We start from the raw sequence: 13,932 nt of genomic DNA on the forward strand, positions 1-13,932 counted from the left end.
GCATAGATGGCAAATTATGTAGAAAACAGTTTGCTTCTCTAGCTGGGATCTTTCCCAGACACTGTACCTACGGAAGATGGTGGCAGCAATGACAAGGTGTGACTGTAGTTTCTCCAATGAACACTTTAGCTGCTGCTCTTGTACCTAATTCTTAGCAGGACAGATGCATTTACCTTATATATTAATCTTTATTCACATTAAACTTCAGAGAGAGCAAATAAAGATGCAACACAATACAACTCTATGCAAATTAATCCCAAACTTAAAGCAAATAAGGAATTGCACCACTATTTCACAGGAATGACCCACAACATAAAAGAAATTGGCTGCTGTGTGTGCTTGGGATAAGTGCTGAGCTAGAGATTGGGTACTGCCAGGTGTTTTGCACAGCTGGCTCCTGGTATGTCTGAGATACTCACAAAGCAGGGAGATCATGCCCCAGGGGGTTGAAGAAGCTGTGGCTGAACTCCAAGCTGCATTTTTCAGGTGCTCATAGATCAAGTAGATCCAACAGTGGCTCCTTACTGTGCAGAGGAGGAAAGCTAAGCATGCAGAAGCCCAAGCAGAACCTTGTCTGAGGTAGGTCTGAGCAGGGAGCGATGCCAGGAAGCAGTTGGTGATTTGGGAAAAAGATCCAGTGCATCTTCTCCAGCTGCTCTTCATCACAAGTCACAGCTGCTCAATATCCCTCAGGGCCTATCATATCACTGCAGCCTCTAGAGCAGTTGCTTGGACCCTTCATGTCCAACTCAGCAGAGAGTTCTCTGAAAAGCATGGCATAGTGGTGGAGACCAATGCAGCAGGGGAAGGCACGGAGCAGCCTGGAGGCAGATCTTGCTGGAGCAGAAGAGAGATGGCAGTTTTGAAATCCCAGCTCAAAATCAAAGCTGGAAGCACTCTGCTCTCAGCTGGCTTTGGGGCTCAGTGTCCAAGACTGCTGCCAGACAGCAAAGGAGATGGGACAGGAGCATATTGCTGTGATGTTCCTTTCTACCATCTGCACCAACACAACCATCAAGCAGTGGGCAGGAGACCAGTGTGGCTGCAGTCCCTCAGCCAACACCTGACATGATGGGGAAGAAGGAATGAAACCATGAGGATAAAGAAGAAGGGGAAGGAGCTTTAGATTACAATTTCCTTAGTTTGAGCTTTCCTGAGCTTGGCATTTCCTTATTTAACAGTGCATCCCAGTGCTGCCAGGTATTGCCTCACTCATTGAACCTGGGGTTGACGACAGTGGTGGTGGCACTCTTGAAGAGGGGATTATCAGCCTGGAGGGAGAGAAGTGAGAGGCTTGTATTGGACTGTGTTGGATTTCCAGCAGAGCATTACCCATCCCACCCATCCCAATGCCAACAGCACTGGAAGAAGAGTCCATAGGATATTTAAATGGCAAAATTCAGCTGAAAAGCTAGCAGTGGGGAGAGCTCAGGTCCACATGGCTGCCTCTGGAAGAAAGGATGTCCCCTCCTCCTGTCCCCTCCCCAGTGGATCTGAGCAGCCCAGAACACTCCACCCCACAGATGGTCTCTCTTACATCATTCCACTTGGCTTTGGACTTCTCCTTCTCGAAGCGGCGATATTCCCGACGGTCCAGCAGCTCCATCAGGAACCGCCAGATGACCAGGACCAGGATGCCAATGAGGAACACGCCGGCCACGGTGCTGCCCACGATCAAGGGGACATTGGGGGGCTCTGGGCACTCTGTGGGACAGACAGACAGGGTTGGGCTGCAGCCCCTGGTGAAGCAGGAGGCTGCCATGGCAGGGCAGGAAGAGCGGGGATGGGATACCTCTGTCAGGATCAACGATGATGGTGTATGTATCCCTGCCATCCTCCTGGATCATACGGAAGGACATCCAGCAGTTCTGGGAATCCTTTTCCCTGCATTTCCTATGATTTGTGCCCACCTCTGTTGAGTTCATGGGCAGCTTGATGTTGGGACAGGCCTGGGAGCAGTTCTTCTCAAAAGGGCCGCTGCCGAAGAACTTGCACTCCACACAGGAGCTGCAAAACAAGCAGCCTCATCTGACATTTGCAGGGGCAGAAACCCTCTCACCAGGCTTTGGCTACAGCTACAGCACAGGCAGGGCCAGAGCCCTGTGTGCATCACTCACATGTGCTCCCCGCAGGGCGAGGGGCAGGCTGGGCACTCCTGGCAGAAGGGGGGCTGGTACTTGTCCCAGCACTGGCAGCGGTTGCAGAGGCAGGTCCCACGCAGGCTGCACACGGGGCCCTGGCTGTTGAGGCGGCAGCCGTCCGTCGACTGCTGGCACTGGCAGGCACTGCCCTCGTAGCCAGGATGGCACTTGCACAGCCCGCAGTCACACCGCCCGCGTGCTGCAGAGAAAATCCTTCACATCCTGCAGGCAGCCAGGCCACCCTCCCTCTGACCCTGCTGGGAGAGCATCACCCACCCTGCGCCCACCACACCACCCTCCGTGGGATGCTGAAGGTCCTAGGAGAGCATCACCCACCCTGCGCCCACCACACCACCCTCCGTGGGATGCTCAAGGAGATCCTACAGGCTGGCGCAGTGGGACCATCAGCCCCAGACCCTCCCACTGGGGTTCTGGCACAATCTCCCCGGGCATTAGGCTCCTCTGAGCAGGAGGAGGTGCCCTGGCAGGTCACCTGGGCCGCCGCAGAGGGAGCCGTTGAAGAACTCGCAGTTGATGTTGTCGCACTCGCAGTAGGTGCCGTAGATGTCCTTGCCGGTCACGTCGCTGGTGTGGCAGGCGCAGGTCCCGCACACGCAGTCCCCCTGCCCCGAGCAGATCAGGGAGCTGTTGTCCCTCCTGCAGCTGTGCTCCAGCTCCTTGCTGCTCCTCCCTTTGGTGTCGCACTCGCAGTTCTTCCCCGTGTATCCCGAATTGCAGCTGCCGCCGGGGAGAGGAGCAAGCTCGGGTCAGTGGCCAGAAGTGGAGCAAATCTGGGATAGCCTCACCAAAAACCAGTGACAGCACGTTGGTGCTAACTCATGCTGGAATGGGGTGGCTGTCTGGGAGCAAACCTCAGAAATGCTGCTTTTCCACTAGTCTGATTCACAACACCAAATAAATGCCCAGAAATTATTGTTGTATTTATTATTTCTAAGCATTTGCCAAGGAAGTGTGAGTATTTCCTGAGGAAACCCCAGTCTTTTCCTCTCCTTGTCACTGAGAGGTCATGAAGCAATAACTACACTTAAAGACCTGTGTGAGCTGCAGCCAAGACATGGGATTTTGAGAGATTTCTACAGAAATCTGTGTGTGCTCAGTGGGTAGATTGGTGGATGATTTGATACTGGGGTGGATGGGTGGGTAGTTGGATGGATTGAGGCCCTCAGGAAAACAGCATAACCTCCACCAACGGAAGAGCCACCTCATTGTGTCCCCTGTTTCCATGAACACAGGGGAATACATGAAGCCACCTCTCTGAACAAAAAAATATTTGTGCAAAGCTACAGAGCCCAGCTTTGGCTTGGCCCAGCATCCCAGTCCCAGCAATTCCCCAGCCCTGGCAGTATTTAAAACTGTGTTTTGCATGGATAGCACATACCTGCAGATCCCACACTCAGTGATGCCTTGCCCACTGCAAGCAGCTGGGTTGGGCTGGTCATTGCAGTGGCAGTCACAGGTGCTGGACACATGGACAGTGAGGGTGTCTGTGAAGCCTAGTGGCCGGATGGTGAAGGAATAGTTGGAAATGCACACCTTGGCTGTGACCTTCACTTTGAAAGTGACCTAGAAAGTGCAGAGCAGGACAGGGAAGGGCCAGATGCCCAGCTGTCAGTGTGGTATTGGCCCTAGGCTGAGGACATGCACAGCCAGAACAATGGAGGATCTCCCACATCCCACAGCATTTTGAACACTCTGGGGATTAAGATAATGTAAACAGAAAGCCTGGAATTGCAGCCAGGGTTCCTGTCATTAAACAGGATGGGCAACAGAAACTGTGCAGGCTGTGGGGTGTTCCTGGTACAGCAGAGCATACCTCATCATTGATCTTGACATTGTCACACTGGCCTCTTGCTTCATTCACTGAGTCCTTGTCATTTTTGCATTTGGAGTCATATTTGACATCCAGAGTGTCCAGCAAGGTGGAATGGTCCAAGATAATCCGTGAGGAGAGGTTCTTTGGAAAAATGGTGGAGAAAGTGCCATCAGTCCAAGAGGAGACTGAACTAAGAAGGTATGGGGTTGTAGGTCAGGAATAAGTGCCAGAGAGCACCACAGGTCAGGACCCCAACTGCCTGGTTGGTTCTGGAAATGCAAGTGGTGTCATTGGAAGGGTGGGAACTCCAGCACTTACATTGTAGGCCACTTGGATGAGTTCAATGATGTTGCTGGAGTCCTCGTTCAGCTCTCCCACTGCCGACTTTGGGATCATCTCACTGAGTTTCTGCCAGTGGAGAGCAAAGAGGTGAGCACTTCCTACCACATGGCAGCAGAGCAGGAGACACAGCTCTGTCTGTCCTCCTGGAAAGGGCATGGAGGCACCTGGACCATCTGACATAATCTCACCTTGTAAACATCCACCACCTTACTGGTGACAGCAAAAATGGGCTGAATGTTGTTTTCAGCAAGTTTCTGGACCAGCTGGCCAACAGATGGGTAGTCCTGGATGGGGAGAGGGATATCACACTCAGCACAACCTCTCCACCACCAGCAGAAGAGTAGACACTTCAGGTGTGGCAGCACAACTTATGGTGACTAAGGTGATGTTTTGGGCAACAGGCTGTTTTACATGACACTGTCTTTTCTGCCTGGGGGAATGTTGGAACCATGAAGCCTGGGAGTTTTGAACTTTCTGTGCTTTCTGACACTAACCCTCAAAACAGCACTGCTTTTGACCAAAGGCCTTGGAAAAGGCTTCTAAATTTGAGTAATAGAGTTAGAATCACTAGTGTGCAATTAGAAGCATGTAATTTCACATGGTGAAGAGGTTTTGAATTTGGGGTTTTAGAATATAGCAATAGGTATGGCCATTTTAAAGCATTATCTCTTTCTTCCTTCTTTTTCCTTCCTCTTCTTCATGATTTCAGGTAGTAGTTTTTGGTTGGATAGTTAGTACCACAGGATGGGTCACAGGTAATTGGGTCAAAAGTGTAAATGATATAAATGTTAGCTCTTAATTGAATAGCTAGCCTTAGGAAGATCTTGTAACTAGCTAAACACACCTCAATTTTCTCACTTTGGCTTGATAGCTAAAAGTCTTGCAAAATTTTCTATACTATAGATAAAATTTAATAAACAACAAAGTCCAAATGGGAAATCCATCTCCTTCATGTTTTAATCCTGACTCCAACTGAAGGCAAAAAAAAAAATATAAAAACCACTAATTAAGTAGTGGAACTAACCCATTACAGGGGAGTGAGGTGGGGGGTGTTGGAGATGCCAAACAGCCCCCAAGCACTTACAAACTCGTTGCTCCTTTTGTACATGTTGTCCTCCAAGTGGCACTGGCCGTCGTTGGGGGTCAGGATGCCTGCCAGCTTGCCATCCCCGGCAAAGTGGAAGCCGTCATCGGTGGCAAACACCAGCAGGCGGGTCACGTTGCGCCAGCCGATCAGGTCCTGCAAGTGGAACAGAGCGTGGGCCCTGTCCCTGAGCAGGGCTGGCACCACAGGGCCAGCAGGCATGGCCCTTTGCAAAGCCCTGTGCCAGCCACAGCGTGGGGCAGAGGGCACGAGGAGAGGGGGTTAAGGAGATCAGGGTTAGGAGGATCTGGGGTGGGATGCTGGAAGGTGCTGCCCTGCTGCCAGATCAGAACTTAGGCAGGATGGGCTTCCAGAGCCCACCTGGAGAGGGGCAGAGCCACCTCTGTGTGTGTGAGCAGCAGCTCTCCTGCCTGAGCACAGCTCCTGGACTCACCCCACACACTGCTGCCTGCATCATGGCATCCAGCCCCCCCTCTGGGGCATCCAGGTTCCCGGAGATGAACTGCTTCCCCACTTCGCTCTCGAACTGCTTGGCGTTGTCAGTCAGAGACAGGATATGCTTGAAGGCAAAGGGAGGCTGGCACTTCTTGTCCTTGTTGGGGCAGGGGTTCTGCAGCTTTGCGGGGTGCGTGTTCACGAATGGCAGCACTGTCTTGTCCACAAAGGAGCCAAACCCTAGGGTAGCCAGACTACAGCTTCAGGGGCAGGGCACAGGGCAAGGACAATCTGCTGGCCCCAGTGCACATTCCCACCTCCCTTGCCCCGCCACACTCTTAAGCCTGGCAGAGGACACCTGCTGTCCACTTCCTGCATCCCCCTCCAGCCCTGCAGCTCTTCCCAGCTGCAAACAGATGTGCCAGGACAAAGGCAAGGCTCACCAATGCGCCGAGAAGGGGTGGTGCTCTCCAGCGCCCTGAGCAGCTCCCCTCCCAGCTTCTTCACATTCTCCAGGTCATCCAGCATGGAGTAGGAGAGGTCCATGAGGTAGTAGAGATCGATGGGATACCCCATGGCACGGCGGAACTTCACCTCAATCACAGCAGGCTGGCCTGAGGGACAGGGATGGTGGCATCAGCTGCCACGTTGTGCCAGCTTGTGGCAGCACCCACCCCTCCTCTGTCTTGAAGAAAAGGGGTGGAAATGCAGGCTGCAATGTGTTGCTGTGTCTCAGGTGAATCTGGGGATGAGTGGAAGGGCATGAAGAAGAAGGGTTTTGGGAATGCCAGGCAGAGCATACCTGTCCTCAGCTTCAGGTGCACCTGTTGTGGAGTCAGCTGTATCTTGTCACTTAAGGGGCTGTCCTGTGTTCTTTTGATCTCATTGCCTGGAAATACAATCTCACTGTCTGTGCATCCCCTCTGCTTCAGCTGCTCAATGGTGTCACAGCGGATGGAGTTTGGCTCGCCGGCTTTGGTGAAATTCTGTGTGTGACAACACCAGCAGGAAAAAGAAAATCAGAGGAGCAGGAGGTGAACAGGCACCTTACAAGATGACCTGGCCCCCAAACCAGGTCTCCAGGGTATTGATGGAGAGAAGCAAACTTTGATGGACATTGATGGAGAAAAGAAAACCCTTTATGGGTATGGATGGAGAAAGATCATGGCTGTTGGATCCCTCCTGGCCCCATCCTCCATGCAGGACATGAAACACTCCCACAATGAAGTCAGGCAGGCAGGGTGCCTGTCTTGGCACCTGTTAGCTGACTGCTGGGGGCTGACATCTTGACAGGCTACATGGAACCTACCAGCTTCTTGCACCAGGCACAGCCAGGACCAGACCGAATGCAGTCCTTGCATGTCCCCACCTTGATCTTGGGGCACTCCATGGCAAAGGCTGGAAAGGCAAAATGACAGAGTTGGGGGGGGGGGGGGCAGTGGGGGGTGTTCAGACACCCCACACCAGGCACCCATGCTGCTGGGCAGCATTTCAGATGCTCTTTCTTTCCCTGCCCATCCCATTTTGGATCCCCCCACTCTCCCACTGCCTGAGGAAGGCAGGTTGGGCTCACCTGTTGTCACCAGCAGCAGCACCCAGGTCACTGCTGGCAGCTGGAGGCAGCAGTCACGAGGCATTGTCTGCAGGACAAAAAGCATTCTTGTGACCACCTGGGGTGTGCCCCAGGGATGGGGCAGCCACAGTTTCTTGGGGCAACCTGTGCTGAGATTACATTCATTAACACTGTTGTGTGTCACTTCTTTCCCCAGAAAAGCCCTGGAGTAAACCCTGACAGTCTAATGGCCTTGCAACACGGATGAACATGGGGAAGTCCAAAAAGAGGAATTTGTTAAAAGAAGAAAAAGGAATGAGAAATTACAAAGGAACAACAGGCATTGCCCTTTTTAGCAATATTAACATGAACCAGGGCAACCAGGTCAACAGTTTCAAAATAGCTCTGACAGCAGCCCTGAGTAAGAAAAGAACCACTCCTTGGCTCCTGATATCACCCCTTCCTGTGAACTTGCCAAAACAACAGCTCAGAATGATGTGGAAATGAGAAAAAATGAGAAACAATCAAAAGACACTGAGGCAGGTGAGTTCGTTAGGGCTGCTCAGATCCCTTCTGAGGCATCAGGGTGTGCTGTCTCAGCTCACCAACATCTGAGGACACCACAAGAGCTGAGGATGACACTGGCCAGCCTTGAAAGAATGCCTGGTCTCCTCTCAAGGACAGGGAGAAGGTCTAGGTAGGTCAGTTTTGCACAGTTTGGTGCCCAGCCGTGGCACAGATTTTGAGATGAGGCAGGACTCTAAGGGTAGTGGCCATCACTGATTATGGCTGGGGCCATCTGGAAGCCCACCCTGCCCTGGATCCAGCCCCCTGGCAGAGCTCCACAGCCAACAAGAGGCACTGCTGTGGTCACCCAGCCAAAGCCTCAGGCTGATGTGGCCTGGGAATTCACTCTGACACATTGCACAAGACCATCCTATGGTGGGTGGCCAGAGCCCTTCTGGACAAAGAGCTCTGCAAGTTCCTCTCCTCAACCACAGTTCCCCATGCTAAGATTTTAAGGGCATAATTTATTGTCACAGCTGCAATGTCCCTGTGTCACGTACGCCCTGGGCTGGCCCAACACATTCCTGTCACCTCCAGATTCTGCCAGAAGAACTTGAGCTTGCAGGAAAGAAATGTGGGTCCTGCCTTTGTTTCCTGTAGAACTCGGTGATTGACACCCTAAATGGGCCTAATTAGGCTCCAGCTCTGCTACAAACCACAGATTCCCACACTTGCTGTGAGGACCAAACCCATGGACTCAAGGAGCTCCTGCTATTCCACCTGCCCAGTGTTTCCAAGAGTTTAGCTCCTGCTGTCATGCCAGAATGCACAGTGATGATGTGACACAGCTCTGTGAGCTCCTTGCTCTTGCTGGAGGTTGGAGTTTCCTGCTTACAGGCTCATCTCATAAAATAGAGCAAGCCTAAAACTGGATTAAAAAAAGCTCCCAAACTCCAGAAATACAGAAATACTCTCAACACACCCCCAGTGCTAGCTGCTATCAAGTATTGTAAAGTAGGCTTCATGTTGTGAGCTGCATTTGGATGCCTTTTTCACCCCCGCAATGGCTTCTTGCCCTTATCACAAGCAGGAAGTTTAACACTTCTGCCATGGAGGGAAATTACACTGTGGTATGTGGGCGGGTGAGCACAGGGCTTTCAAAGAGAACTAATGGGGCTTCTGCCTTTGTCTGCCTCCTTCCAGCCTTCAGAGGGGGGCACAGCATATTTCCAGCCTGGCTCTGCATGAGCAGGGCACTGTCAGGGGCCTCAGCAGCATTTCCTCCAACCCCCTCGATCCCTTCAGCTCATCCCAGACTTGCAGTCACCACCAATCCTGGGTCTTGTCTCCTGCATGTGCTCTGCCTGTGAGGCTGTTTTTTCCCCTTTGTTTCTGATAACTTGATGCAAGCAGAAGGGTGCACATAGTCCATCCTCGTGTCCTGGTGTGAAGGAGCAGAACTGCAGAGCTTTGCAACCACCTTCATCTCATGGTGGGGAGTGGGGTGCCAAGATGAAGCAGCTAAGGGCGGGACCCACCAGGCTCTGCTTCTGGGCCAGGGCTGCATGGTGGCATCAGGGGGACAAAGCTGCACCTCAGCTGCACAGGGTCCTGCTTGGCCCTGTGCTCTGATCTTCTCATCACGTCCTTGGGTGGCTCAGGATCAAGCCTCTTCTTCAGCAAGAGAGTTTTGCAGAAAACACCAGGATATTCCACCGGTGGAGCACCTGTCTCAGGGCAAGATGCCCCCCAAGGGTCTGTGTGCCAGAAGATGTGAAGGTGCATGAGTGAAATGCTGGGTGCTGTCCTTGCTGCTCTGCCAGGGCAGGGTGCAGAGCTGGGGCACCCTGGCACTCAGGATGTGCTGGGGGCTGCTGCTGGGATGGAGCTGGCTGGAGGAGCAAGCTGGGAGTTATAAATAAGGCTGAAGGGGAAGTGTTGATGCCAGCAGTGATCTTGTTGCTATAAATAAAACAAGTGTTCAACAGCAGAGATGAGTCCCAAAGTCTGCTAGCCACAAGTTCCCATTAGGGTTTTGCAAAACATCTGCTTTGCCACAAAAATGGGGGATACCCACACATGCCCAGTATCCTGGGGGGGGGTTCCTGTGGTATTTGCACCATCTTCCTGTAATGGTGAGGTTCCACTAGTTCCATCCATGGGTGCTTCCTCCACACTGCCAGGATTCCTGGTGCCAGGTCATCATCATGCTGTGACGGAGATGCCAGGTACTGCACCCAGCAAAGCTGCTCCTCCCCACCCCTGCAATCTGGGCAGCTCCAGGCCCCAAGCACAGAAGGGGAAATGAGCAGAGTGAGGATGGGAGAGTGGATGTCACTTGTCTTGGAGCTGATTCTTTTGTCATTCAGCTAGAGCCCACCCAGGTGGTCATAGACAGGTCTTTCCCAGTCCATGCAAAATATCACCCTCAGTGTGTGTGTATATATTTTCTTTGTATATATTTTGTATATATAAATCACAGGATAAATATAATATATATATATATTTATATACATATTTTTAATATCTAAAGAATAAATAGAATTAAATAAATAAAAAGTATATGATACATACACACACACACACATATATATATACTCATGTCCTGTTGTAGGAAATATGAATATACTGGGAGGTAGGGAAGGAGGGGATTTGTTCTGTTGGGTCTGCTAGGGTCAAAGTCCTGTCCTGGGTAGTCTGGAGACTCTACACCCTCCAGCCTGCCTGAGATCACTGGGAGCAGCAGTAAAAAAGTGCAAAACCAGTGTGAAGCAGGATGTGACAGCTTTGACAGGTAGGATAGCAAAATGCACCATGCAGAGACTGCCCACGACTGCCAGCAGCCCCGTTCCAGCGCCTGTGCTGGCCACAGGACATGATGTCACCGTGTGCCTTCACATCTTTGCTTCTCACCTGCCAGGAGGCTGGGAGCTGTCGCTGTGACATTGGAAAAAGCATCAAAAATGGGGAGCAGGCTGCTTTCCCTGACACGTGGGGTGTGCCCCATATCCCATCTGTATCCAAGAGCCACTGACATGTTGGGAAGGACCGGCTCTCCCCGGGGTCACATGCCTGCAGGGTATTTGATGTGTGCATCAAATACACATTTGTATTTGATGGGGATGGGGATGGGGGAGAAGAGCAAAGGTCACAGGGGTGCAGGGACACCCAGGAAGGCCTGTGCACAGACATTCCAGATGGTGACACTGTGCTGAGCCCTCTGGGCAGCCCCCCCTGCCATCCTCATGCCATGCTGCTGTGCTACTTCTTCCCACTGCAACCTGTGGCTGGCAGTGGTGGAGATCCCCTTAGGAAGAGACAGGGTCATGGGAGGGGAATGTGGCAGCCACAGCCCTGGTGCTGCAGGTGAGCACAGTCTGTGCCACCCTGCCCAGTGCCACCCTGCCCAGTGACATGTGTGAAGGCGTGGGAAAAACACACTGTACCCTTCCTGCTCTGCTTTCTGAGCCCGTGGGGTGGTGAGGAAGGGGAGTTTTGGAGGTCTGGCGTCCTGCCCACAAAAACCACCCACATTTCCAGTCTCAGTTCTACCTCCAAAGGCAAAAACCAGGCAATTCGCCTTTGCAAATGCTGCACAGACTGACCTGCCTGCGGGAGGGACATCATGCCAAGCTCCCTGAAGCTCCCTGAACTCAAGTGGCCAGAGGTTAGATCAGGAATAATAAAAACATGCTATTGAAACACCAGAGCTACAAACTCTCTTTGTTGCCTGCCTACCTCCCCCCAAGAAAGGAGGAACAGAAGCACAGAAATTGAGATGCTGTACTCGCCTGGCCTCCAGCCCTCGTCTCTGTCCCGTAGTTGGGCTGGGATGAGGATGGTCTCAGTTTCTCAAGTTTGGCTGTGAGAAGCAGCTGGGAATCAGGAGCTCCGTGATGTACCCCAATCTTTCCTTCCTATTTCTGTCTTGCAGTTGCACGGGAAGAGGAAGTCAAGAGTGGGAGGGCGTGTTTCCCCAAAACCCTAGCCAGCCCCCTCAACCTGGTCAAACTCACAGCATACTGCCTGATGGGACTTGGACTGGTCTCTCTGGGACACCCAGGGGCTTGCAGCCCTCCCACTGCACCCAGGAAAGGGACCCACCCAAAACCCCGTGCTTTATGAGAACTTTTCACCTTTCACATCTCTGCTGGGGATCAGCACTGAGCTGAGGCAAACAAAGCCAGGAGTGGGGGAAAGTAGTTCATATTGGCAGCCCTTGGGTGTGGAGGAGATGGGGATCTGGCTCCTCTCAGCCTGTGGGTTGGGCTCTGCAGTGTTTGTGTCAGGGTAGCCAGGCCTCCTCACATGACAGAGGATGCAGGCGCCGTCCTCTGGCAAAGCTCAGGGCTGTGTGGGGAATTTTTTTTAAGCAGCCTTCTAGCGTTTTTGTGCTGGCTTCAATAACTCCTCCCAGCAGAATCGTTGCCCTAAGCAGAGAGCAACCAGCTCCTGGCAATTTTCTCTTGATCTCTTCTGGGCACTACAGTAAAAAAAATAAAGTCGTTTAGAAAACATACAGGATTGTAGGGTTTTTTAAAAACTAATTAATGTGAATCTTTATTAATTGCTTTGTAGGTTCTCCTTCCAAGCAAGCAAGTCACTGTTTTGCATTATCATGGAATCCCAGAAGAGTTTGTTTGTGTTGGAAAGGACATTAGAGACCATCTTGTTCCAATTCTCAACCATGGTCAGTACAGCCTGAGGCATTATAAGACCCTGATGCTGTTTATCTGCTGCTGTGTTACAGTTATGGGTTTATTTTTGCAGCAAGAAAAGAGATTGCAGTACCAGCAGAAAATTTCCAAGCCCGGATGGATGCTCTGTGGATTTTATTAAAGAAGACATCACAGTCTGGCTTGGTTCCATCACAGCCAGGTGCAGCAGGAAAGTACCACAGTAGTGTTGGCAGTGGGACAGGAGCTTTGGAGCACCTGATGCAGGATATGGTGGGGATGGCCCCTGAGAGCCAGCTGGAGCTGGGATGCTCCAGTGCAGAGCACTGCAGTGGGTGAGCTGTGGTAGATGAGCTGGGAAGGTCGGTGGGGCTTCCTGCCAGCGGTGGGGCTGCGGGTCTGGGGAAGGAAGTGTGGTTGGCTGAGATGAGCCACTGTAATTTGCCTTGTGTATGCTTGAGGTCCTTCATGTGATGTTCTTTTCTCACTTATTTCATGGGGTTTGTCCAACCACTCTGCTTCAGTGCTGCAGGAAGGGGGTGGGAGAGCTGTGAGCCCCAGAAGTGGGAACAGTGGGAGCAGAGAGAATGTGTTGGAACCCTAAAACCTGGGAGTTTTGAACTTTCTGTGTTTTCTGGCACTGACCATCAAAAGAACACTGCTTTTGACTTGAGGCCTTGGAGAAGGCTGCCAAATTTGACTGATGGAGTTAAAATCATGGGTGTGCAGTTGGAATAGAAGTGTGTAATATCACATGATGAAGGGTTTGGAATTTGGAGTTTTGGAATATAGTAATAGGTATGGGACAAGATAGATGTTCTTGGGCATTGTCTTTTTCTTCCTTCTTGTTTCTTCTTCCTCTTGGTTTTAGGTAGCAGTTTTTGGTTGGATAGAAGGTACTGCAGTGCAGGCCACAGATGTTTGGTTATTGAGTCAAAAGTATAAATAATATAGATGTTAGCTTTGAATTGGATAGTTAGTCCTTAAAAGACCTTGTAACTAGTGAAATCCACCGACATTTTTTTGCTTTTAGCTTGTTAGCTAGAAGTGCTGCAGAACTCACTGTACTTTAGATAAGAGTTAATAAACAACTGAGTCCAAATACAAAAATCTGTCTCTCATGCATTCAGTCCTGGTTCTGACTGAAGGCAGAGGAAAAAAGAAGAATAGCCACTAATAAGGATGTACCATGGGTTTTCCCCCAATACTAACTGCAGGACTGCTGTGGTTTATGCAGGATGCACTTGAGCAGCTGGGGTAGGGAATTGGGCATCCACCTGGGCACTGTCACAGTGGTTTTTTCCCAAAGTCATTGATTTTGATGGTCAGAGTCTTTCGGG

The 13,932-nt window shown here is 51.4% G+C and overlaps 1 protein-coding gene across 2 annotated transcripts; it reads right to left on the reverse strand.

The window, feature by feature from the left end:
- Positions 1–174: 174 nt before the first annotated feature.
- On the reverse strand, positions 175–11,847 carry ITGB2 (integrin subunit beta 2). 2 transcript variants are annotated; one of them, XM_079311760.1, is made up of 16 exons: positions 11,708–11,847; positions 7,431–7,497; positions 7,167–7,255; positions 6,660–6,843; positions 6,301–6,471; positions 5,856–6,097; positions 5,402–5,557; positions 4,506–4,601; positions 4,294–4,383; positions 3,976–4,116; positions 3,541–3,725; positions 2,635–2,879; positions 2,118–2,340; positions 1,793–2,007; positions 1,538–1,704; positions 175–1,271 (listed from the first exon to the last, which is right to left on the reverse strand). In XM_079311760.1, the coding sequence occupies exons 2-16, from the start codon at positions 7,492–7,494 to the stop codon at positions 1,209–1,211; spliced, it is 2,331 nt and encodes a 776-aa protein (XP_079167886.1). In that variant the 5' UTR covers positions 7,495–7,497; positions 11,708–11,847; the 3' UTR covers positions 175–1,208. The 2 variants fall into 2 exon arrangements, with proteins under 2 accessions (XP_079167886.1, XP_079167885.1); XM_079311759.1 differs by lacking the exon at positions 11,708–11,847 and having other exon boundaries at positions 7,431–7,516.
- Positions 11,848–13,932: the final 2,085 nt, after the last annotated feature.

Source organism: Erithacus rubecula (assembly GCF_903797595.1).
Source record: "Erithacus rubecula genome assembly, chromosome: 8".
Lineage (NCBI taxonomy): Eukaryota > Metazoa > Chordata > Aves > Passeriformes > Muscicapidae > Erithacus > Erithacus rubecula.